General features: G+C 50.8%; 2 protein-coding genes across 2 annotated transcripts; both read right to left on the bottom strand.

Annotated features, from left to right (window-relative positions):
• Positions 1 to 1,273: 1,273 nt before the first annotated feature.
• Positions 1,274 to 12,927, bottom strand: LOC130266729 (SWI/SNF-related matrix-associated actin-dependent regulator of chromatin subfamily B member 1). The gene is made up of 10 exons (XM_056515991.1): positions 12,073 to 12,927; positions 10,206 to 10,317; positions 9,545 to 9,574; positions 8,930 to 9,059; positions 8,412 to 8,549; positions 7,638 to 7,765; positions 6,978 to 7,144; positions 6,353 to 6,543; positions 2,551 to 2,682; positions 1,274 to 1,635 (listed from the first exon to the last, which is right to left on the bottom strand). The coding sequence occupies exons 1-10, from the start codon at positions 12,463 to 12,465 to the stop codon at positions 1,596 to 1,598; spliced, it is 1,461 nt and encodes a 486-aa protein (XP_056371966.1). The 5' UTR covers positions 12,466 to 12,927; the 3' UTR covers positions 1,274 to 1,595.
• On the bottom strand, positions 12,279 to 21,519 carry LOC130266728 (stromelysin-3-like; the record flags this gene model as incomplete). The annotated part of the gene is given in 9 exon segments (XM_056515990.1): positions 12,279 to 13,220; positions 14,084 to 14,233; positions 14,236 to 14,340; positions 15,627 to 15,840; positions 16,033 to 16,286; positions 18,936 to 19,069; positions 19,955 to 20,098; positions 21,297 to 21,501; positions 21,504 to 21,519. Coding segments are annotated over 9 exon segments (1,488 nt in total), but the record flags the coding sequence as incomplete, so codon positions are not given.
• Positions 21,520 to 23,181: the final 1,662 nt, after the last annotated feature.

The following is a 23,181-nucleotide window of genomic DNA, read 5'->3' as shown; positions in this document are numbered from 1 at the left end:
AACTTGAGCATTAGAAATCACCAACTTCACAGCAATTCAAAAAACTGCACCACAGATGCTAATTTAAGGCTACAGCAGTTTCACACATATTTCTGTTGAATTCCCTGAAGAGACTGCTGGCAGAAGTCCCTGCTCATATAACAAAGGAAGGCTGAAGTGTTCTCAAGAAGGCTTGGAGTTTTTATGTCCATGAGCCAAACCATGTTTTACATAGGAGGCTAAGATGCAGCAGCAACCCCAGTTTTGTCTTACTCAAATAACCTTTCAACCTCTCTAATATGAAGTAATGCATGGAGCACCACTCTGGCACAGGAGCCTAGGATAAGACTGAATAATATTACTAAATTGCAAGTTTTCAGTTTCTGCATCTAACATCTGGAAAAAGTTCCCTCCCACCCAGGAATCAGAACTGTCTTTGTTATTACTCAAGTCTAAACATGATAAATTAAGGCCAGAAAGTGTTTTTTGACTCTGCTAGCAGTGTGGGTGGATCAGCAAGGACCACAAAACCTATGGCTTTATCATAAAGGCCTGAACATAACTGTGAGGCTGCCAGCAAAATCTGCCTTGCTTGCAATACTCATCAGTTCTGGCAGTGAATGGTAGGAATTCTATCAAAGAGATGGGGTACCTCAACAGCAAGATAGATTTTAATTAGTTTGTAAACAAGCTTGAATTTTTCTTTAAATCTCACTTCAATGGAGTCTGTTTTTAGAAAGACAGGTTGTTTTTCAGGTTGCAGTGCCAAGGCACTCATGACACCCACTTGGCTCTGAGTGCTCTGTGCACAGCAAAAGCACTGGCTGCAGAGAACTTGCAGTCTCAGTGACTGGAGGCTTTACCTGCTGTACCAGAGCAGAGACTATTTCCAGATGCAGTCTTCACAAAAAACAGGGTTCACCACACACCAGGCTGACATTTGACAGAAATGACTCTCAAGTCTGTGATTTCAGTTAAACTGTTCTGCCTTGCTGAGTAAACCAGCTGAACAGCTCCCTGAGTTCATTACAGACTGTGCCAAGTCTGGTAACAGACCAAGCCTTAGAGAATTGTTTGCTGCTCCTAGTTCTAAGTCTCTTCTTCACTTTCCCCTGCACCAAAAGGTTTTGGGCTGTTTTACCTGTTGAAGTAAAGCACCCAGGGAAACTGAATGCATGTGAGTGTTCAGCCCTGTACCCAAAAACATTAATGTTGGGCCCTGGGACTACTCATTACCAGAACAGCACAAAACATGCTGAGATTCACTTTTCACTCAAACTTACTGAACTCAACATACATTGTATGCATTCCTTTTATTTAAAAAGTTGTCCTAATAGTGCACATTGCACCTATACAAAAGAATCTTTACACTGTCCACACACAGGCATAGAAGGGCTCCAACCCCTGCCACAGGTCTCAGCTGCTCCCACAGCGCTCTTGGCACGTGGCATTGGGCTGGAGGGGGTGGGGCAGACATCAGCAGTACTGGGAACTTGTGGCAAGTGGAATGTATGTCTCCTTCAGAGACAGAAAGACCCCTGCCAATTCTAGATCCATCTGGGGAGAGGAATAGGGATAAAGTCTGTAGGAAGAGCACCAGTGTCACGAGAGGAAGGTTACCAGGCTGGAGCGGTGTTGGCCAAACGTCTCATGCGCCTGAGGGAGAGAGAGAGGCACAGTTAGTGCATGGTACAGCAGGGCAGGTCCTACCAAAACCAGGGCTTCTGGGGAGGCTGCCACAGCCTTGTCAGCTTTGGAGACAGGTTTATTCCTAGACAGAACTCAGCCACCTGAGTTGATAAGGCAAAGACACTGTTTTCACTAACAGCTGTTAGGGCACTTTTGCTCTATGACTTGGATTGAACCAACTGCTACTGTAAACTTTTCACTCTGCCATAGCTGATATACAGAATGACTGTGCTACTGTTAATCAGCAGTTAAAAAAACATCCTGGGAAAGAGCTGAGCCAGTTATTTACTGTTTCCATTGTTACCGTGTAACTTTTGGAGAGATACTAGCCATTCATTTATCTGCCAGGAAGAATTTCATCAAGTAGGTGCAAGCTCTCAGCTGCTTGTCAAACATCACTTAGCAGCTCTGGTGGGCAGAGCTCCTGGAACCACACAGTGCTCCCCATGCTGGCAAACAGGCTGGCATCAGTCAGGCTGGAGCTGGGAGCTTGCCCAGCTACATCAAACTGAACTTTACACTACACACAAGGAAGCTTTGTGGCAGGATTCTAGGGAGCATGACAGTGCACAAAACTCTAATATGTTTGATTCATGCCTTCTCATACAAACAATCCCCTGGACAAGCAAAGAGCCCAAGGAAAGGAAAAAAATGGGGTAAAAAAAAAAAAAGGAACTTAGCAGCAAGCAGGAGATGGTAAAGTAGACATTTTGATTTCTGTAGAGGAAGGTGATAACAGTTGAGTACCCTGAAGCTGAAGTTTCTGTTGTGAGCAAGGCTGACATCCTGCCAGCTGATTCTCAGTAGGGAAAGGCAAACATCAAAGTTTGGAACTTCTGTCAAGGGACAGGCCAAGAGAACTGTCCAAAGTAGTGGCAGTACCTTGTGTTTCTGTCCTGGTCTCTGATCTTCTTCTCCATCTCGGCGTCTGTGAGGGTTTCCAGGAGGGGGCACCACTGGTCAGCGTCCCCCGTGTTGCGAATGGCGATCTCCACGGTCGGCAGAGGGTTCTCGCTGCAGGGCAGGGCAGGGCAACAAAGCAACACCATCAGCGGCCCCAGCACTCCCCAGGGTCACCAGCACAGGGACAATACAGCATCATTTACAGTTTCAGGCTTCAGCATTCCCTCTTCTCTCTGCTTTGTACACCCTGGTTCCCTGAAGTTCCCCACAGGCTCCTGGGTACACCCTTGTGGAACCTGAAGTTTCTGGGAAAGCAGCTACACCCACCTCCAGCCACACTGGAGAGGGATCTCTGCTGGACCTGCAGTTCTTTCCTACACAGACTGTTTCATCCCTGGCTGGCAGGGTTCAGCCCAAAAGGCACAGCTCATCCCAGTCCACTGGGATGCTTCTCCCAGCACAGCCTGGAGCTGGGACTGTTCCCAGGGCTCCTGTCCAGCCTTGCTGTTCTGCAGCTCTGACTTCCTAGCTGTAGTTTGCCTAGCACACCCCTGACAGCTCTTCCTTGGCAAAAGTCTGCCTTTCCTGGGATCCTGACTCTGGAAGGAGCAGTCTTTCAGGACCTGCTGTTGCAACCAGAAGCTGTGGCAAACAAGCAACAAAACACCAGGCTGTGCCCCAAATCACAAGATCTGTTCCTCAGAGATTTCTCTGCTCTGACCAGCTGTATTATCACATGCACAAAATATTTACTGCTTCACTAGCTGCTTTTCAGTAAAAGTCAACAGGAATTGACCAAGAGTAGCTTCCCAAATATTGACAGTGGAGCGGAAGCCCAGCATAAATATAGAGGAGCCTCGGAATGTAAATGTTTGCTTTGAATTCTCCAAAGTGGCTCAGGCTGAGCTGCAGAAGCGTGTGTGTGAGAGGAGCCCAGGACAGGTGTGCACACACATCCGGCCCCTCCCGAGGGACATGCACCCCTACAGGATTTCAGCACTCCCATTCCCTCAGGAAAGAACTCAAATGCTCATCATCATGGGAACACACAACATCTGCATCAAAGCTAATAATAATAACAAGTCTTCAGACTTGTTCATGCTACCATGAAGAATTAATCCAGAGCCTTTGGTATCTGAGCAGGGGAGGAAGCTTTAATCAAATCTACTTCCAGCACTGCTGACATCTACTAAACAACACTCAAAGCCAGGAATTTCATCTTAGTCCTAGAATGCCACACATTCCAGGCAAAATTAGATATTAACTGGGGTTTTATTAGTGATAGCATGATCTCTACTTCACTATGCTTAACACTGAGCATTCACTGAATTAAATGGGGGATGGAAAGCTGGACAAGGCAACTCAGATACCACATTTCTTTAGCAAAGAATCAGAGAGAAACTGAAAAATCCTTCCTCATCTCCCAACCTCTACAGCTTCCCCCCCAACTGTTTTTTCCTGATGAGGAGGAAAGTGTTGCTGCCAGAATGGCCAAAAGGCACTGTCAGCTGCAGGCATCCCAGCAGAGCAAGGCTGTGCCTCTGCTCAGGCTCCTGGCCTGTGGCAGGAGCGTCAGGGGCACAACAACAAAGCAAGGAGATGTCATCTTTTGGAAAGGTGACTCCTCAGGCACGTGGGTTTGGTGCATGGGAGAACCTGAGCATCACTCAGGTCTCAAAGGCAGAACTGGTGCTGCCACCAGAAACACTCAGCATGCAGGAGGGAACATCACAGCACACACTGCCCCTGAAAATCCCAAGGCAGCAGTTCCCTGTCTGCCTCCAGTCCTGCCCTGCCACTGGACTTCAGGCTTTCCTTGTTTTGCACAGAGCAGCCCTGGCTTTCATCAACTACAAGACAGTTTCACCTCTCCCTCAGATGATTAAGAGGCACATGACTTCTCAAACCCCCAGTCCCCTGAGATATTAAGGTTCTTTTGATACATCTAAAGCAGACCCTTTCCTTACATCAATGGAATGATTTTGGAGCAACCACCACTCCTGTGGTTTGGAAATTCAGGAACTAACCAACCACAGAACCCAAATACCATTAATCACTGTAAAGTTTCAAAAATACTCCTTTGCTAGAAGAAAAAAGGGAAGAGGAGGATATGTTTGTACTATGACAAAAAAAACGAGGTTTCAATTAGGTGTTTTCTCTCTGAACTGCTCATGTATATGGTCTTTGTTCTGTTGGGGTTTCTTTTTTAGTCTTTGTTCTCCCCCTTCCAATACTACCACAGTCTAAAGAAGGCCTGAAATCTGCCTGTTTGAACTACCCCTAAAAAGCAGCACCCTCTGGTACCATTGCCCAACATGTTTTTAGAGAGAACAGTGTGAAGCTGGCACTAACATGAGCATGGGCAGTACTGACAAACTCTACTTGCTGCAAGTTCCAGTGACTGAGCAGAAGCAAAGGGAGAAATGAACCCCACTCCCAAGAGTCAACACACACATGGATATCTTTTTGGGTATCTGCAATACATGGAGAAGCACAGGAAGGAGGGACAGACACTTCACTGCAGGCCACAATGCAGACAGTGCTGCAGCACAACATGTGTCAAGTTCTCATCTACCACCCTGCAAGTTCCCATCACTCCTCAGGAATGCCCACCACTGCTTTGTTGTTGTTGTTGCTGCTGGATGTAGCCCAAGCCAAAACTGCATGCATCAGTCCAAGGCTGTGGAGGGAAAAGTAGAAGCCACCTCCCACCTTCCAAGGGACATCAGCAGGATGAACACACATCTAACAATTTAATTTGCATGTGCTAATGGGTCTCTTTCCATTTTCTAATATGGCAATTCTGGGGATCACTTTAGAACCAGGCAGTTGTTGTAAAGACTGGCAGGATAAAAACTATACCCAGAGGAAGCAGAATGAGGGCACTGCAAGAGCAACTAGGCCAGAGCAGGTCAGTGTTCATTTCTCACAGAAGGCTGACCAGAAAGGAAACCTTTGGATGGAGCAGGAAGAAGGAGCAGAGCTGATGGCAGCAGCCAGCTTCCCCACAGCCTCCAGCTCCTCTTTGCTCACTCCCACTCCAACTACTGCCTGCCCTGCCTGAGGTAGGACAGGGCTGGGCACATTTCCCTGTGCTGCTTCCTTGAACTGACCCCTACAAAACTGGGGTCAACAGCATCATTCCCTCCTCTGCAAACACAGCATTTGCTGAACTCTTAAACTTCCCTGATTGCCACCACAGAACATCAGAGTGTACATTAAAGGACTGCTACAGCTGCAGACTCAGCACTGTGCTGTGGATAACATCAGTGCAGGAACTCACACAGCACAACTGGAAGCCATTTAGGAGACAAATTACAAAGCTGACTAATCAAACCTGACAATGCTGCATTCCAGCTGTGAGAAGGGCTTATGATCAACCCACCTCTAACATCAGCCTGGGTAGAGATGTACAGTTTTCATCAGTCCAAATTCAAAAGAACAAAGCTTGAAACAGTGGATGGCCCAAGTTAGTCAAAGCCAACAAACAAAAAACGTGCCTGGGGCTCATCAGGACCTTACATTAGAAGAGGGACTATCCCTATTAATTAATTCTATCAGCAGAAGCTGACATTTCATCAGTATTTGGTCCTGAAATGTATCAGACCCAACAGGAAAAGAATTTAGCCACAAGCACAAAAACCTGCATGGGTGCCAGCCATATGGACTAATTTCAAACAAAACCTTCTGCACCAGGTCAGCTGTTTAAAGATCCATTGATGCAAATGCCCATGAAGTACAAACACACCCAGAGCCAGACTAGGAGGAGGCAGCTCAGTACCTGAAGGCATAGGTCTTCTGGTGCCAGCTCAGCTGTCCCCGGATGCTGTACGCAATAGTGGTGACAAACTCCCCGCCCAGGCCAAGCTCTGAGCACAGCTTCAAGGCAAACTTCTCTGGTGAGTTCTCCTTCTCTGACATGTCCCACTCAAACTGGTCTACGAGGGAGATGTTTCCTACATGGATGTTCAGCTGGAGGTAAGAGCAGAAATAGGTTATTTGATTCTACTTACACAAAGGTTTGTCCAAGGTAGTTGAACTGTCGAGGCAGTGGCTGAAGAGAACACAGCAGTAACTCCTGGTTCATCTGCAAAGTTCCTTCACTGAATTCTTAATTTCAGTAGCATGGAGACAACTCAGCATTGCTCACCAAGGCTCAGCTCTTCCAAAGGAAGGCAAGGCTTTAACTGAACTATTTCATCTTCTCAGAGGCTGGGCACATGGATGTTTAATCATCTGTCACCTTGGTTCTGGTCTCAATACAAAGGACAAAGGGGAATCTGGTTGGAGGACTGGAATTAAGAGTTCCTTTGCTCTGAGAGAAGTTTTTATACTCTTAGTCCCTCATAACATAACCAGAGAAACCCAAATGGTTCAGCTCTCATTCTGCTGCCTTCCTGTGTTACCTTAATGATAACCCGTTGGTCTGACTGATCCTCCAGGATGCTGTCAGTGGGGTAGGACTCGATCTGCTGTCGGATGGCAGATGCAATAGCAGGGACAAAGGTCAGAGGATTCAAATCCAGGTCATCACAAAGAATCTCAGAGAACATTTCTGGGGTCATCAGCTTTTCTGTTACAGAACAAGAGTGAACATTGTAAACTTCCTTAGAAATTAATGTCTGCCACTTACAGAACACACAAAATCCCATGGGCAAGGCAACAGAGGGAATCCCAAATGCATTCTGCTTTTAAAATGGTGTTTGTTTTGTACCAGATAAACACACTGATACAGGCACTTATAACCTTCTTTACCTGTTCCATGGTATCCAGACAGTGTGGCCACAGAAGCCACAGCCATTAACCTCAGCTAACAGAGTGCTCTCAGACCACTGAGCTGATGAACTGGCTCAGGAAAATCTGCCAGTTAAACTCTTCAGACTGCATGTGTCCAGGAATGACTGCAACCCACGGGAGTGGCAGAGCATTTGCTAAGACATGCAGGCACTGAATACAGTCCAGAGTGGGAGAGCTTTAAAGCTTTGTCTGTATGGGGCAAGGACATTTGGTGATGGACACAACTTTATCTCTCCAGCCTCAGGAAACTCTCCTTTCTACATACATACCATTCATGTTCCACGTAAATGCATCTCGGAGTTTCTGCCCATCAATTTCCATATCAAGCCTGATTGGAACCAGAACCTCTGGCTGGGATGCATTCTCATGGATCACTGCTGGGTCATGGTCATCAAAGCTGAAATGGAAAGCAACAACACAGTATATGCAACAAGCACATGTCACATCTGGCATCCATAGAGGGAAGGCAACATTTGTTGGGAGCAATCCCCAACTCCAACTCCCTGATCTGTCTATAGACAGACTCCTCAGTGCAAGCTTAAAGAGCTGTGGTGACTAATACCAGTTTATCACCTTTTATTACATCTATCATAACACATTCCTGCAAATAAAAAAGGAAGTTTTCTAGGATTAGATTTCTCTTGGTTGTCTTAACTTTTTTAACAGAAAAAAAGGTTAGTCGTGACCTTCAGCAGCATTTTCCACTAAATAAACTAATCAAAGTTACACGTCAGTGAGAAGCAACCTGTCCTTCACAAAGAGGGTCTGCAGGCTTCTCAAATGACAACTGCTCAGCAAATTAGCAGGAAGTAGAAGGAACTCATGAGGAAAAAGTGAACCATTTCCCTGACAAAAGGAAAGCTTCCACTCTGAGCCATGGATTGTTACTGAACACAGAGCCTCCAGACACACAATTTAATGACCTGTAGGTCTTTTGTCAGCTGGGGATGAATCACAACATTAAATGAACTCATCAGTACTACCCTGGCAGCAAGTTATTTTGGTAGCTATTCCCACTTTCCAGATGCAGGAAGCTGTCTTACCACAGAGGGAATGTTCTCTTCTTATCCCTGCCCATGCGGTTCCTGTTGATGGTGGTTGAGCAGGGCACTGCATCCAGGTGATGGGAGCTGTTGGGCAGGGTGGGCACCCACTGGTTGTTCCTCTTTGCTTTCTGTTCTCTGAAAGAAACTGGATGTTAACCTGCAGGCCCTCAGCACCACTCCTGCTACTTAAGAAATGGTGCAATTTTAAACTTCAAGGGCTACTACGAGTTCCTGCTATTTTATTCTGGGACCATCAACATTACTGTTCCACCAGGAACTCATGTTCCACACCAGCCTCCTGGAAGGCCATTCCCCAGCTCCCAAATATCCATCAGATATGAATCCAGGTGCACCTTTATAAATACTACTTTCATATTTGGATTTTCTGTCTATACTTTATAAAAGGACTGCTGAGAAATGCAAGGTCTCCAGAAGGCAGTATGTGCAGAGAATGTGCTGTAAAACACCCTCCCAGCAGCTCCCTTCTGAGCTGGGCCCTGGCCAGCGCTGGTTACCTGAGGTAGGTGGGAGGTTCTGTGCTGATAGACACTGCCTTGTACTTCTCATCATTTCCATCCAAGATCTCTTCCACTTCAGAGGCCTTTAGGAGCGTCACACTAGTGGCTAATGTTGTATAGCCGTGATCTATGACCAGGAAAGATGCCAATAATTAACACAGCAAAGAGTTACAAAGCACTGTAGCATTAACAGGCTACATAGTGACAAAGCCTCTCTGTCCCTGCAGGAGGGACTAACACAGAGATACAAGTGTCCTTTGGGCTTCATCTTCTTGTAGATATCTACAAGGCCCAGCGAACAACCCACCCCAGTGGACTTAAGGGTCGGAAATAGAGATGCAAGGATCGATAGAAAAGCTGTTAAGACTTGGGAAAAGGGGAGAGACCTCAGGACAGTTCTTGCTGAATGACAGAGACCATCTGCATTGGAGAGTCCTGCTAAGGTTCTGAGAAAGAACAGTTAGGCATGGGATAGGGAGGCACAATTAGGGCGACCACAGGGAGAGATCAGAGGAAGAGGATTAGACATTAATATTATTGTAATAGCACCAAAGGTCACAGTGGACATTCTTCCTCTAGCACAGCTAAGAATAATACAGAGATGAGACTTACATCTTCGGGGACTGTGAGACCGCTGATTTTCTGTTGGGGGAAAAAGAAAGCAAGAGGTCAGCAGGATACTTGGAGGAAAGAGACATAAGCCCAGAGTAAACAATTATTTTTATTATGCTTTAGTCTACAGAATGTACAAGAAATCATATTGCTAAGAAATTTAACTGCTTGCTATTAGATCCTCAACAAAGACAATACCAATATTCTCCCTGTAGCAGTCACATCAGTAGCAACACACCACAAATTCTGGCACACACAAACATCCAGTCCCTGCAAGAAGCAAAGTTAAGCAAAGATGCACATCTTCCATGGGGCATCCTTGCAACACTCCTGCCTATTTGATGAAAGAGACAAAAATGCCCCTCTTAGTCTAAAAAAAAAAATCTCTTCAGAAATACTGTATTGATTTGGAGGTGTGGCTTTTGCTTTGTGATGAATGTAGCCAACCCCAGGAATTCCAGGATGGATGTTTCCATTTCAGAATGTTTTTGATCAGGTGATATTTGTTGCCAGGCTGAGCCAGGAGCCACCAGTATCACTGGGGCAATCCAAGGTGATTCATACAGCCCTCAAGGTGCAGAAGCTTCTGAATCTCCAGGAACAGTTTTTCAAGGCTAAATGTTCCACAAACATTACTGGGAATGTTTACTCATCTTCTCACCATGTGAAGAGGCCACAATCTTCTTCCTTTCTTCCACGGTGGCCAGGCGCCTCCAGAGCGAGGGGTACCTCTTGTACAGGGAGCCCCGAAACATCCGCAGGTAGTTCCCCACCTGCAACAACAGAGCTGGAGATGTGGCCTGCTATTCCATCCAGGACAGTTTTAGCAGAAGCTGGAAGAAATTCAGCTCTTTTTAATGATAAGAAGGACCTCTTAAGGGGGTGTTTCTGTAGTTTTTGTGCTGTCTTTGGCATCAAATAGCACCGCGATTTTTCTGGCAATAGAGAAAACAAATTTTTTAGCAGTACTTATTTCACTGGTGCTATCTTACTTCACTAGATCAAAAAAAAACCTCCCATCCACTGATAATAGGAAATTGAATAGGAAAACACTCCATTTGCATATATTTTTGAACACTCTACACCTTCTTTACTTCAGTTTCCTCATCAATGTGCGATGCTCAGTTGGAATTAAACTAAACCAGATAACCAGCTTTGTGACACATGATTTTGCTTTGAACCTCCCCATCATCTAGACATTGTTTGACTACAGCAAATGCCCAGAGACTTGCATTTTGTTTTAAACCCTTTAAACATCAAAAATGCGATTGCTGCCAATATTCCTCTTTAAGATTTTCTTACCATCTGTAAAGCAGTTCCGTTCTTCCTGACATCCTCACCTGTATTGAATGCTACAGCAGGCCTTACTGAACACAACCATTTCTAGACTCTGAAATCAAATTTTTAGATTGACAGGACACTGGCAAGGTTCATATTCCTTGTTTGAGAAGACTCTTTTTTGATCTCAGTTTTTAGCTGTATCTTTCACTCTACAGTGCTCATCAATAGACCAAAATTATTGGTAGATAAAAAAGACAAGCCTTTTCCTTCTCCATGTACCTGGTATGGCAGTCTCAGCCCAGCTGACTGCAAGTCACAGTTTGCTTTCAAACTCTACATTTTATATGAGAGAGCGACAGGTGTTTAGTCCCTGCTCAACCTATACAGCTGGCAGTTAAACTTAGCCAATGGTCCTTTTCTGCACCAAGCTGGGGGCTGTAACGTTTTTTCCTGTTTTCAGCTGTTTCCCTGGTGTTAAAGGGCCAGTGTTTCCTGCTTGAATTAGGCTCTTTACCAGGGAGGCTCAACACCCTCAGCATGGAACAGTGTCAGCACAGACACTGGGGTGCTAAAACCCTGCCCGCGGTGTTTGCTGGCCACACTCTGCTCAAGGCACAAGGAGCTGCCCTGGATGATTTCAGTGCTGCTCCTGAACCCAAAGACCCGGGTGTGGGATTCGCAGCCTCACAGCACGTGAAACAACCCGAACCCCTCAAAGGCTGCGTACAGAAATTCCCGGTGACCGGGCGCGGGGCCCCGGGCTGCGGCCGGGCGGGGATCCGGCTCCCAGGGGCCGCGCTCAGGCAGCGCTGGATCCCCCCGTGCCCAGCACGGCTCGGGCAGCGCCCACCGGGGGCAGAGGGACCCGCGGGCCGGAAAGGCCGCGCCCCCCACACCAGGCTTCTCTCCGGCCCCCGCCCGCCCTGAGCGCTGCATCCCGGCCCCCGGCCCGGCCCCGCATATCCCCGGCGGCCGGCTCCACACATTCCCCGGGCCGGCCCGCATATCCCCCGGCCCGGCCCGGCCCGGCTCCACATAGCCCCCGGCCCGGCCCGGACCCGCATATCCCCCGGCCCAGCCCGGCTCCACACATTCCCCAGGCCGGCCCGCATATCCCCCGGCCCAGCCCGGCTCCACACATCCCCCGGGCCGGCCCCACATATCCCCGGGCCCGGCCTCACACATCCCCCGGCCCGGCCCCGGCTCCGCAGCCCCCGGCCCGGTCCCGGCTCCCGCCCGGGCCGCACCTCGGAACCGATCATGTAAAACTCGCCATCCTCCTCCAGCTGGAACTTGACGGGCTTCTGCCCGAAGGTCTTGCTCAGCGCCATCATCATCATCGCGGCGGGAGCGGAGCGCGGCCCGGCGGCAAGGGCGGCAGCGCGGCCTAGTGCGGGCCCGCGGAGCGCATGCGGCGGGCGGGGCGAGGGAGGCACGGCCGGCGGCGGGGAGGTAGAAAAGAGGCGGATTTTATTGTGGCGGGGCGGTACATAAATACACAAACACACACAGAGCGGGCACGCCGTGCCCCGCGGCTCCGGCCGGGATTGCTGGCAGCCCGGGGCTGTTGGCGTGAGGCGGTGTGCGCTGCCAGCCCGGCCGGGAGCGGCGGGACGAGAGCCATCAGTGCATCGGAGCATCCCGGGCTGGGAACTCGGCGGGATGAGCGCGGGGCAGTGTCCAGCACTGGCACCCGGCACCAGGGAGGGAGAGGGGGGCCCCTTGTCTATGTACAGATCGGTACAAAATCCTAACGCGTACTGGGGATACAACAGCAGGCCGGGATGGGCAGCGGCCGCAGCCGCTCGTCGCAGTCCTCCTCCCCTGCAGGTAGGGTCGGTGTCCTTCAGAGCCCGGGCTGCGGGATCGTTCCTCCTCGGCCAGAGTCTGCAGCAGCAAAGGGCTGCCGCGATGAGTTATGTAAACATAGGAAATGCCGTTGGATCAGTTCTACAGGGAACGGTTCAGATTAGTTACGAGAGCACGATCCCATTCCATGGCCTGATGGCTTTTGGGATGCTATTGCTAGACGGGAGTGGCTGCCCTTGCCCGTACAGAACACGGCAGCTGCTTTTACATTGATAGCAACTGAAGCTGGGGCTGCTGGAACTGGAGAGGAGCAAACTTTGTCACTTGTGACAGACACCTGGTGAGTCAGATGCTGAGCCTGGAAGGAAGCCAGGAATGGCAGAGAGAGCCCTCTGCGTGGCTGCTGGAGGTGAAGGGAGATAATAGGGGAGCGTGCAGGACACAGGCACCCCCTCATCTGAAGGAGTTGGAGGAGGCGTGCAGCTGAAGAAGTCCTGGCTGATCTGGCGTGGGTAGCCCTCCAGCACTTTCACCTGCACTGGATCAAACTTCCAATAATCTCGGCCTCTCAGGAAATAGGCAAAACCTGTGGGGGAAAGAGGACGGTTTAGAAGAGACAGCATTCATGTGGCTCAGAGCTCTTTCCCAGCATTTTGTTCAGCTATCACTCTGCAACACATGCAATACTGAAAGAGAGCTGGAAGAGGCAGGAGGTTGTCCTTGAACCCAGGCCTGTGGCATTCACTTTTCTTTCACACTGTTTTGGTTTCAATAAGAAATCTAGTTTTACTTTTTGGACAGGAAACAGGATGGATTTTATTTTATTTAATTTTCCTGGTGGCTTTAAGTATTCTGTATGCTTGTAGTCACCCTGCCCTGTGAGGGCAGAGAATGTCAGGGACAGGGACAGGCAACTTGTGAAGACTTGCTCAGAGTATCTGTTCCTGTGGGCAAGCTGCCCTGGAATTTAGGTTCTGGAAGCAGTGAGGAGCAGTGGGGAATTGTTTCACTTCATCCTTAGAGAGGAGAGAGGCACTCATCACACCTGTCACCCCAAGCACTCTGGCTGTCCTCAGTATTTCTGTGGCACATGTTTTCAGCATGGGGCACTCTGGGGAGGACTGGTCAATACCAAAAGCAGCCTGTTCTTTGTTCAGCTCCCCAGGTTGACGTGTGGGCAATGTTTCTGTTGTCTTTTCATCACTTCCTTTGGCATGAGCAATAAGAGGTGGGCAGGATTCTGTGACCATTCTTTGGTCAGATATTCGACTTCTCTCTATCATACTTATCAGTTGCTGCAATTAATGGGAATGAAACTTCTCCATTCTCTACCCACTGGAGGGAACTGCCCCTCTACACTGTATCACGTGTTATGGTTGGGAAATACCCACTACTACCACATGTCTAAATCTGCCCAGCTGCTCCAGGCCATGCTGGAGCTGCACTGACCAAACTCATCCTGGAAGGCAGCGTCGATCTCGGGCGGGACGCCGCGCCAGTCAGCCATGGCCCGGGGGTAGATGTTGTCCACCCGGCGCCTGTGGGGGCTGAAGCGCCAGTAGTTGCCTCCACTGAAGATGTAGATCTTGTTCTTCTCAGCCCCCACACCAGAGCTGCCTGCACAGGGGATGCAGGGAGCCCCAGCTCCGTGATCGGCGTGGGACCAGATACCCGTCTCTCACCATCATAAATCCAGTATTGAGAATCTATTGAGGGGACAGAAAAGGGGGTCAAAACTCTGATAATTTGGCAGTGAACTGTGCAACTGGAGCTGGTGCCTTGGCAGAGCTCCCACGGGAAGCTCTGCCTGAGAGGCAAAAACTCCACCAAGTGTAATGGACACTGCCACTGTTGTGTGTCCAAAACGCTGTCAGTGCATTGACATCCCACCTCAGTTCAGCCTGGTGGGTGTTGGCAGGGGACATTTCAGCAGCATTTTTCTCTATTTGTGGAAGTTGTAAAGGACTTGTCTGGAGGGAGCAGCCTCTGCCTTGCAGCCTCAGCACGTGGGAATCATGTGGGCATGCACAGGCACAAAGGGGCATGTGGCTGGAAAGGAGCAAGCTGCAGAAATCAGGAAGGATTTGCCAAGCTGATATAGAGACTGGAAGCATAGTTGCAGATTAGATTAAAATGGGAATCTCTGTAATTAGCCAACGGCATGTAATACCTTCCCCTTATCTCATTTTAACTCACAGTAGGAGCCTGCCAATTTTAGCACTGTAAGTCCTTGTGTGCAGCTCAGGTGCTCAGAAATGTGTTTGTGCAGGAGCTCTGCCTGCAGAGCCATGGTGTGATTTTGATACTCAGTCTCATGGAGTGCAGACAGGGTGTGCACACCCACAATGAGTTCCCATGTCATTCTGCATCCCTGCTATTGAACCTACACTTGGGAAGAGCCTTAAAGAAAACAGTGGAGCTGAAATAGGGTTTATTGCTGGCCTGGAACCCCAGAGATGGCCAGGAGGTGGTTTTGTTTTTAATCTTTCTGGCTGCTGGAAATTGCCTGGCTCTGCACCCAGGCTCCCTGTAGAATCATAAAGTCACAGGGTACTAGGGAAGTTCCACATCCAGGTCTCTAAGGAGCAGAGAAAATGCTGTCCACCCCCTGAGCAGGGCCCTGGGGACACAGGCACAACCAGGGAAGCTGCTGGGGTCCACTTTTGGCACAGTGCTTCCCATGACAGCTGGAGACGTGCAGCAAACGTTTCCTTCTTTCTCCTCTGCCAGGGCAGAGGCTCATTACAAGTGTTTGTGTTCCAGGGAAGGAGAATGGGATATTGTGGCTGTGTTTAAAGCAAAAGTGAACCCTTGTTCTCTCTTCTGTCCTCAATACCTGATAAAAATTTTAATAGATAAGGAAACAAATAACAGGGATTACTGGATTGCTGAGGATTTCCAGATTTATACCCCCAGGAACCTGCCGAGTCCTGACTACCCCTAAGTAATTGAGATACATTTCTGAGCCATCTGATCACAGCCCAGCTCTCACCTTGGAAAAACCAGATGTTGCCCAGCGGGTCCTCGAAGGTGGCATCGACAGAGCTGGGGATGCCCTGCCAGTGTCGGGAGGCCAGGGCTGGGTACCCGTCCTGCAGCCGCCCCGCCCGCAGCCGCCACACGTAGCGGCGCCTGAAGAAGAACAGCTCCCCCCGGATGGTGGCTGCAGCATCGAAGGCTGTGTGGCAGGCGTCGGGCTGCCCAGCCTGCCAAAGCACACAGGGTCAGAGCCAGCAGCCCCCAGCCCAGCCTGTGGCCAGGCAGCTGCACAGCTTGGCTTGGGATCTCTGATCCCTCCCTGCACATCCCGGTGCCGGCCGTGGGTGGAAGGGGGACACGAAGCCAGGCTGCTGCCAGCTCCTGGGTCAGGGGAGGGCACAGAGCAGCCATTCACTCACCTCCACGTTGGTGATCTCATTGGTTTCGAGGCCTGGCTGGGGCAGCTCTGCTGGCTGGGTTGGGGTTGGGGTTGGGTCAGGCTCTGGTGAGGGTTTCCCATATAGGTGCTGGATCCCTTGCTTGTCGTCCTCGCTCAGGCTGAGGGGGTAGCGGAAGATGTAGAAAGGAGACATCAGGGACTTGGAGACAGCTGTGTGCTGCAGGCCCAGCACGTGGCCAAACTCATGAGCAGCCACTTGCAGAAGGTCAGTGCCTACAGAGGGAAAAGATGGAAGATACTTTTCTCTACTCACTTGCTTTGGCCTACTGGGCTGTTCCTACCAGTTACCAGACACTGATATGTGTTGTAGAGCCCAAAAAGAAAAAAGAGAAATCTGCCTCCAACTATTTGGTTCCCAGATATCTCCTGTGCAGCTCTAAAATATGTTTGTAGGGTGTTTTTTAAGGAATCAGAGGGCATAATAAAGGGGTTCACTGGTTCAGAAGCACCATGAGTCAATTCATACACTTGGATATTAACCTGGACATGTTGGTAATTTGCAATTCTGTTGTCAGAGGCTCTTGCCACCTCATGGGCTACCAGGCAGAGAAGGATTTTCCATGCACTTTTGGAAAGGAGAAATTTGCACAGAGAAGGAAATCTAGACCAGAGGTGTAGGAGGTGAGGTGATAAGGCTGGTGTTTGTCCACCAGTTGTTGGCTAGAGCTGAAGTTTAGCAAGTCCCAGTTAGATCCCATCACTGTGGAAGATACTGGTGTCGGTGAGAGAGCTCTGGGATCAACATTTGCCAAAGGCTGCTGCCACACAGACAGCAGAGGGAGCTCATTTATTGCTTGTCTGGGGACTGTGTCAAGAAGGTGTCATTTAGAAATAAACCCATAAATATTATCTAATGTCAAGGCCTGAGACTTCTTCACCAGACTTAAACAGATTTATGGGAGACCATGTTTTAGGAATACATGACCTTGGAGCATCTACAGAAGGAGAGGGGGAAAAGGGGATTTCAGTACACAACCTTGTATTGTTTGGCAGGTTTTGTTTAGCTTCCATGGGTCCTTTCTAAAGCTGATAAATTTCACTACGAGTGGAGGCTGTTTGTTGACAAGTCCCAGCATATTCATTCACTTCCCTTCAGCCAGAAATCCTCCAAGCTGCAGCTCAAGTGATGAGAACAGCAGGGATGTGTCAGCCAGCCTTGGTGCTCCAAGCAGGATTTCCCTGCTGGCTCCAGAGGAGTAGGTCAGGCTCCAGGGAAGCAGGTCACTTCTCAGCAGCAGGACCAGGGAGAATACAATGGGGAGGAACACTTAGGAAGGGTGGAGAGGAAGGTGAGCTCTGTCCTTCCTCCACTGGCCAGCTTTACCTGGAAATTAATTACCTGATTAATTTGCACAGCGCTGACCTGATTAAATCAACACATCTAGGTCAGCTGAGAGAGTGGGATTGCCAGTGATTTATTACAAACTTCCAGACACTTGTGTTTAGTTTGGCAGGCTCCTCACTTGCTGCTTTCCAGTGCTGGCAGATCAGCTGTGCTGTCAGATTCTGCAGGGGATGTGCAGAGCAGCATCCCCGTGTCCCTCACGGATGCTCCTCCACGTGGGGCTCTGCAGTGACCCCAGGGCACACCTGTGCTCTCCCATCAGTAAAATGAGGATAAGGATTCCCCTGTCTCACTGAGGGCTGAGTCAAAGATTTGTCCATGTTTATATTGTAAAGCTCTTTTCAGCATATTAAATGGCAATTAGCTCCAAAGAGCTTTTACAGCAGTTATTTATGGATGATGGGGGGAAGGGGGGAATGCCATGGAATAGAGCTGGATTCTGATGGTGTCCACTTTCTGTTCCTGGTTTGCCCCCACCACTGTTTTATGGCAGAATGCAGGAAATTGTTCAACAACACAGGCAACTCCAACAGAGGGTGAAAAGTGAGAGAGCCCACCCCTCTCCCAGGAGCAGAAACACTTCTGCAAAGAGATCCTGTGCTCTGTGACTTTTTTGGGTCAACATGAGCAGAGTTGGACAGCAGCAGTGCTATGCCTCACACAGTCAGGCTGGTCTACAGCTGGCACTGACACAGGCTTGGGGGGAGCCCACTGACATGGCCAACATTTTTGGGAATCCCCAGAGAGGCCTGGGGTTAACTTGGGCTTTGTGATTATTTCTTTGTCCTTGTAGATAAACTGGGAAGGAGGAGGAGGAGCTGACCTGGGTTAATTTTGGTGAGTTTTCCAGAAACTTCTGCTCTGGGCACTGCTCCAGATGGTCCCAGGCAGTACTGCAGTATCTCATGAGATACTGTGACACCACACCCTGAGTGCCCAAGCAAAGAGCTACCAGCTTGGATCTATTATTAGCAAAAATTTTAGAAAGAGTCTTTACTGGATGTGGCATTGTTTATGGCCAGAGCATTCCCAGGCCATGGAAACAGAGCTGGAGCCTGGGTGGTTTCCCTTTATGGGCTTGTTTGAGATGGTGAAATGAGTGCAGGCACTGGGACTGAGCCTGTTCTTTGGAAGGCGACTGTGTCACACACAGCTTGAGCCTCAGTTTTCCTTCATCCTTTCCTTGTTTCATGTCTAATGACTCCTGCCAAGGCTGGGTACAATTCCCAAGTGGCAGGGCACACAGCCAGACTGAAGAGCCATCTCTTGCTCCCCCCACACAGGAGGAGTCCATGGGGAAGCTGCTGGACACCAGCTCTGCTGTGGCTGAAAGACAAAAAGACTGAATGCTAGCAGCAGGCTTCTGTGTGGTGGGAGATGGCAACGCTCACCACAAAAACAGTTGTTTTACAAGGTTTTACATTTTACAGGGTCCCTGCTCACACCACAGGGATTTCCAAGTTCACTGCCAGGCACCTGGAGCAGCACAGCTCCTGCTGCAACAAGCTGTGCCATACCCAGGCTGTTGCCAATGGTCCAGGTCTCGTCGTAGTCGAAGTGCACGTCTCCTTCCCGGTGTGTCCTGGGGAAGAACGCGTGCGCCAGGATCCCCCCGGGCCCGTCGAAAGGCAAGTTGTCCCCATGCCAGTACCTGCAGGGGAGACACACTGCACCTCAGACAAAACTCCAGCATCACACAGCCAAAGGTGGGGCCACTGAGAGGGACAGCAGCTCTCATCCCACTGCTCAGAGCTATTCCAATTGCCACAAGCCAAATTCTGCATCAGAGCCCTGAGGAAGCAGATCTCTGTCACACCAAGCCCTGGGGACTTTGTATGTTTTCTCAGGAATGTTTCTTCCCTTCCCCTCTTCAGCTTCCAGCCCAAAGCTGACTCTGGAGCCTAAAGAATTAAGGAGGTGACTGCCTAAGGCAAGATTGAGTTGATATTACTGAGTGGTGGGGGGCTGCAGAGGGGCAGCTGGCAGCAAACCCAGCCAACTCTCAGGTCCTCACTTAAGCCAAGCCACTGATGAGTAACAAAGGAAACCCATGAGAGACGTGGCCACTTGAGAGAGCTGAGGGAGACAAACACACAGCATGCAAATCACATCACTGTTGGACAGTCTCCACTGCCCTCATTAGCTCTGTGCAAACACGCAGCTCAGGGAAGTCTTTGCCCCAGTGAGTATTTTGCCAAAAGAGAATTTCAGGCCAGGAGCCAAGATTCACTTAACCAAGAAACTATATTTGTCTTTGGGCAGACAGTTACATTGTTCAGTCAAGGGACAGAATGGAGGACCTGAAGATGGAAAGTCAAAACAAACGCTTGAGAAAACAGCCTGTGGGCAGAGAAACGTAAATGTACCAGGAAATTAATGAATGATCAGTAAGGGTGCTGTGCACAGGCGGTGTGGAACAGCTGCACTCACACCACAACCCACAGAACTAAACCAGGGTCTGAGCTGTGTGCTGCAGCTCTGCTCTGGCTCCAGCCCTGCTCCTGTGCCAGGGGGGAGTGCTGCCTGCCCTGCTCACCTGGTGAAGTCGATGACAATGTCAGCCCGGCCCTCCTGCACCTCCGTGAAGGTCAGCGGGGTCACATCGCTCCACACTTTCAAAGCCTCCTCAATGGTCCTCCTCACTTCAGCTTTTACAAGTTGCCATGGGAACCTGATAATTCTGGAAGGCAACAGACACTGGATGAGGAGAGCATCAGCTGCTCTCCCATGGACAGGGCTGTCAGAGACACCAGTTCCACAATCAGCACCACGAGGGTCACCATTCCCAGCACCAGAGCATCTCCCATCCACACATGCACTGCTCCAGCACCTCTACCAAGCAACATGCAGCAGATACATCCCATCAGCGTTGGAACCCTCTGGCTGGTGTGCCACAGGTGAGCTCCCTGGAGAGTTTTGCAGATTTTGTGTTGTTCTGAAGTGCCAAAGCACTCCCCAAGTCTATCTCCTGTAAGGCCACCACCACAAAGATTCCTGAGAGTGGTGTGATGTGATTTCTTCTCCTCAATCTCTGCTTTTGCCCCTGGAAACTTGGGTTCACTCAGCAGTTGCTCCCACTTCCTCCAGTAACAAGAGCAGACTGAAAGGTCTGCCACAGAGGGAAGTTTCTTTCCCTTCCACCAACAGTGTTGCTGTATGCAAATCTCTGCTATTGACCAAAAAAAAAAAAAAAAAAAGAAAAAAAAAAGAAGCCTTTCTGTTATCTGCAGCCTCCTGATGGTGTGAGGAACTGTCTCCTGTATTGGATTAAGCAAAAGATGATTTACATGCTGTCAAGGTCCATATGACTGCGCTCACTGCCCCACTCATACCCCTGAGGGCAGCTGGGGAGGCAGCACAGCCTCCCACCAGTCTGTAGGGTAGATTCACAACTGAGAACGTGTGGGGTGATTTGGGCAAAACTTAAACTGAAGTGCTGTTTATCGGACCATCAATAACAGCTGAACAAAAAGATCTTTTAAAAATAAACTGTGAGGTGAGGCCTGGCAGGGTGGCTGTGGGGGCAGAGGCACAGCAGGAGAGTGCTGGGGAGGGAGGCTCAGCTCAGCACATGTGTCACTGTCCCTGTGTCCCCATGACCCCGTGTCACTGTTCCAGTGTGAGGGCAGTGGCCATGAGTGCCCAGGGGTGCAGCTGTGGGGCTGGGCAGGGCAATGTGCTGGGCAGGGTGGGAGGGCAGCTGTGTTAGTGGGGAGCTCAGGAGGGGCTGTGGAGGTGCTGGGGACAATCCTGCCCCGTTCAGCACGTGGCTCCCCGGCCCCTGCGCTCTCAGGGCCCCACCACAGCCGCAGGCAGCCCGAGCCCCAGCCTGTGTGGAGGCAGCAGCCCAGCCAGGTGCCATGGCAGGCCTGCCTTACCTGTAGGTGAGGTTGGTCTTGTCCCAGCGGCCCCCCGAGAGCACGAAGCGTTTCTGGCGGTTCCGGCCCGGCAGCGGGGGCAGGTCGGGCACCCCGCAGCGAGGGGGGTTCCAGGCAGCCCCTGCCCCCCCAGGCAGCCCCTTGGCTGGCACAGCCACAGCATTCACCAGGGCAGAGAGCCAGGGAGCCTGCTCCTTCCAGGGGGATGCTTGCGAGACACGTCCTGGAAGGGAAAAGCAAAACTCGGCGTCAGTGTCCATGGAGAGCTGCACTCTGCCCAGGGCTGCTTCCCCAAAGCTGCTCCCCACAAACAGGCTGAGCTCCCTGGGCCCTGTTCATGTTGTGTATCCTGTGCCCTACTCATGGTGTTCCCTGGGCCCTGCTCATGCTGAGCTCCCTGAGCCCTGCTCATGCTGTTCCCTGAGCCCTGCTCATGCTGTTCCCTGAGCCCTGTTCATGCTGTTCCCTGGGCCCTGCTCATGCTGTTCCCTGAGCCCTGCTCATGCTGAGCTCCCTGAGCCCTGCTCATGCTGAGCTCCCTGAGCCCTGCTCATGCTGTTCCCTGAGCCCTGCTCATGCTGAGCTCCCTGGGCCCTGCTCATGCTGAGCTCCCTGAGCCCTGCTCATGCTGAGCTCCCCGGCCCTGCTCATGGTGTTCCCTGAGCCCTGCTCATGCTGTTCCCTGGGCCCTGCTCATGCTGAGTTCCCTGTGCCCTGCTCATGCTGAGTTCCCTGAGCCCTGCTCATGCTGAGCTCCCTGGGCCCTGCTCATGCTGATCTCCCTGAGCCCTGCTCATGCTGTTCCCTGAGCCCTGCTCATGCTGTTCCCTGGGCCCTGCTCATGCTGAGCTCCCTGGGCCCTGCTCATGGTGTTCCCTGAGCCCTGCTCATGCTGTTCCCTGGGCCCTGCTCATGCTGTTCCCTGAGCCCTGCTCATGCTGTTCCCTGGGCCCTGCTCATGCTGTTCCCTGGGCCCTGCTCATGCTGAGCTCCCTGGGCCCTGCTCATGCTGTTCCCTGGGCCCTGCTCATGCTGTTCCCTGAGCCCTGCTCATGCTGTTCCCTGAGCCCTGCTCATGCTGTTCCCTGGGCCCTGCTCATGCTGTTCCCTGGGCCCTGCTCATGCTGTTCCCTGAGCCCTGCTCATGCTGTTCCCTGGGCCCTGCTCATGCTGTTCCCTGGGCCCTGCTCATGCTGAGCTCCCTGGGCCCTGCTCATGCTGTTCCCTGGGCCCTGCTCATGGTGTCCCTGAGCCCTGTTCATGCTGAGCTCCCTGAGCCCTACTCATGCTGTTCCCTGGGCCCTGCTCCTGCTGTTCCCTGGGCCCTGCTCATGCTGTTCCCTGGGCCCTGCTCATGCTGAGCTCCCTGAGCCCCCTGCTCATGCTGAGTTCCCTGGGCCCTGCTGGCTCACACCTGGCAGGCACTGTGTCATGCCATGGCACCCACCAAGCACTCAGCTATTTTTGGCCCATTTCCTTGGCAGCTGGCCGGCAGGAAATGCTTTTGCAGGCTGTAGATGAGAACCAGACCCTTCAAGTATAAAACAAATCGCTGGGGAATAAATTCTCCCCCTTTGCCCTACATCCTTTATTCCCTCCTGGCCCTGGGTAGAGGTGACATTAATGGGAGGAAGTTCTTTAGCCCAGCATGCAGTTGTGCTCCCTGCTGTCACTTCCGTGGTGTCCCCTTGCTGCCCTGGCACGGGGCAGGTCTCAGCAGGGCAGAGCAGGACACAGGGACATGGGGGTGACAGCCCAGAGAGCAGCAGTGGCTGCCCTGCAGCCCATCACTGCCTGGGGGAAGGACTGCACCACATCCCCCTGCCCCACTGCTGCTGCCTGGCATATCATCTCCTGGGCTCTCCCACACTTAGTTGGAAAAGCA

This window comes from Oenanthe melanoleuca, unplaced genomic scaffold (genome assembly GCF_029582105.1).
Source record: "Oenanthe melanoleuca isolate GR-GAL-2019-014 unplaced genomic scaffold, OMel1.0 S175, whole genome shotgun sequence".
NCBI lineage: Eukaryota > Metazoa > Chordata > Aves > Passeriformes > Muscicapidae > Oenanthe > Oenanthe melanoleuca.
This window is presented reverse-complemented; position numbering and strand designations above follow the sequence as displayed.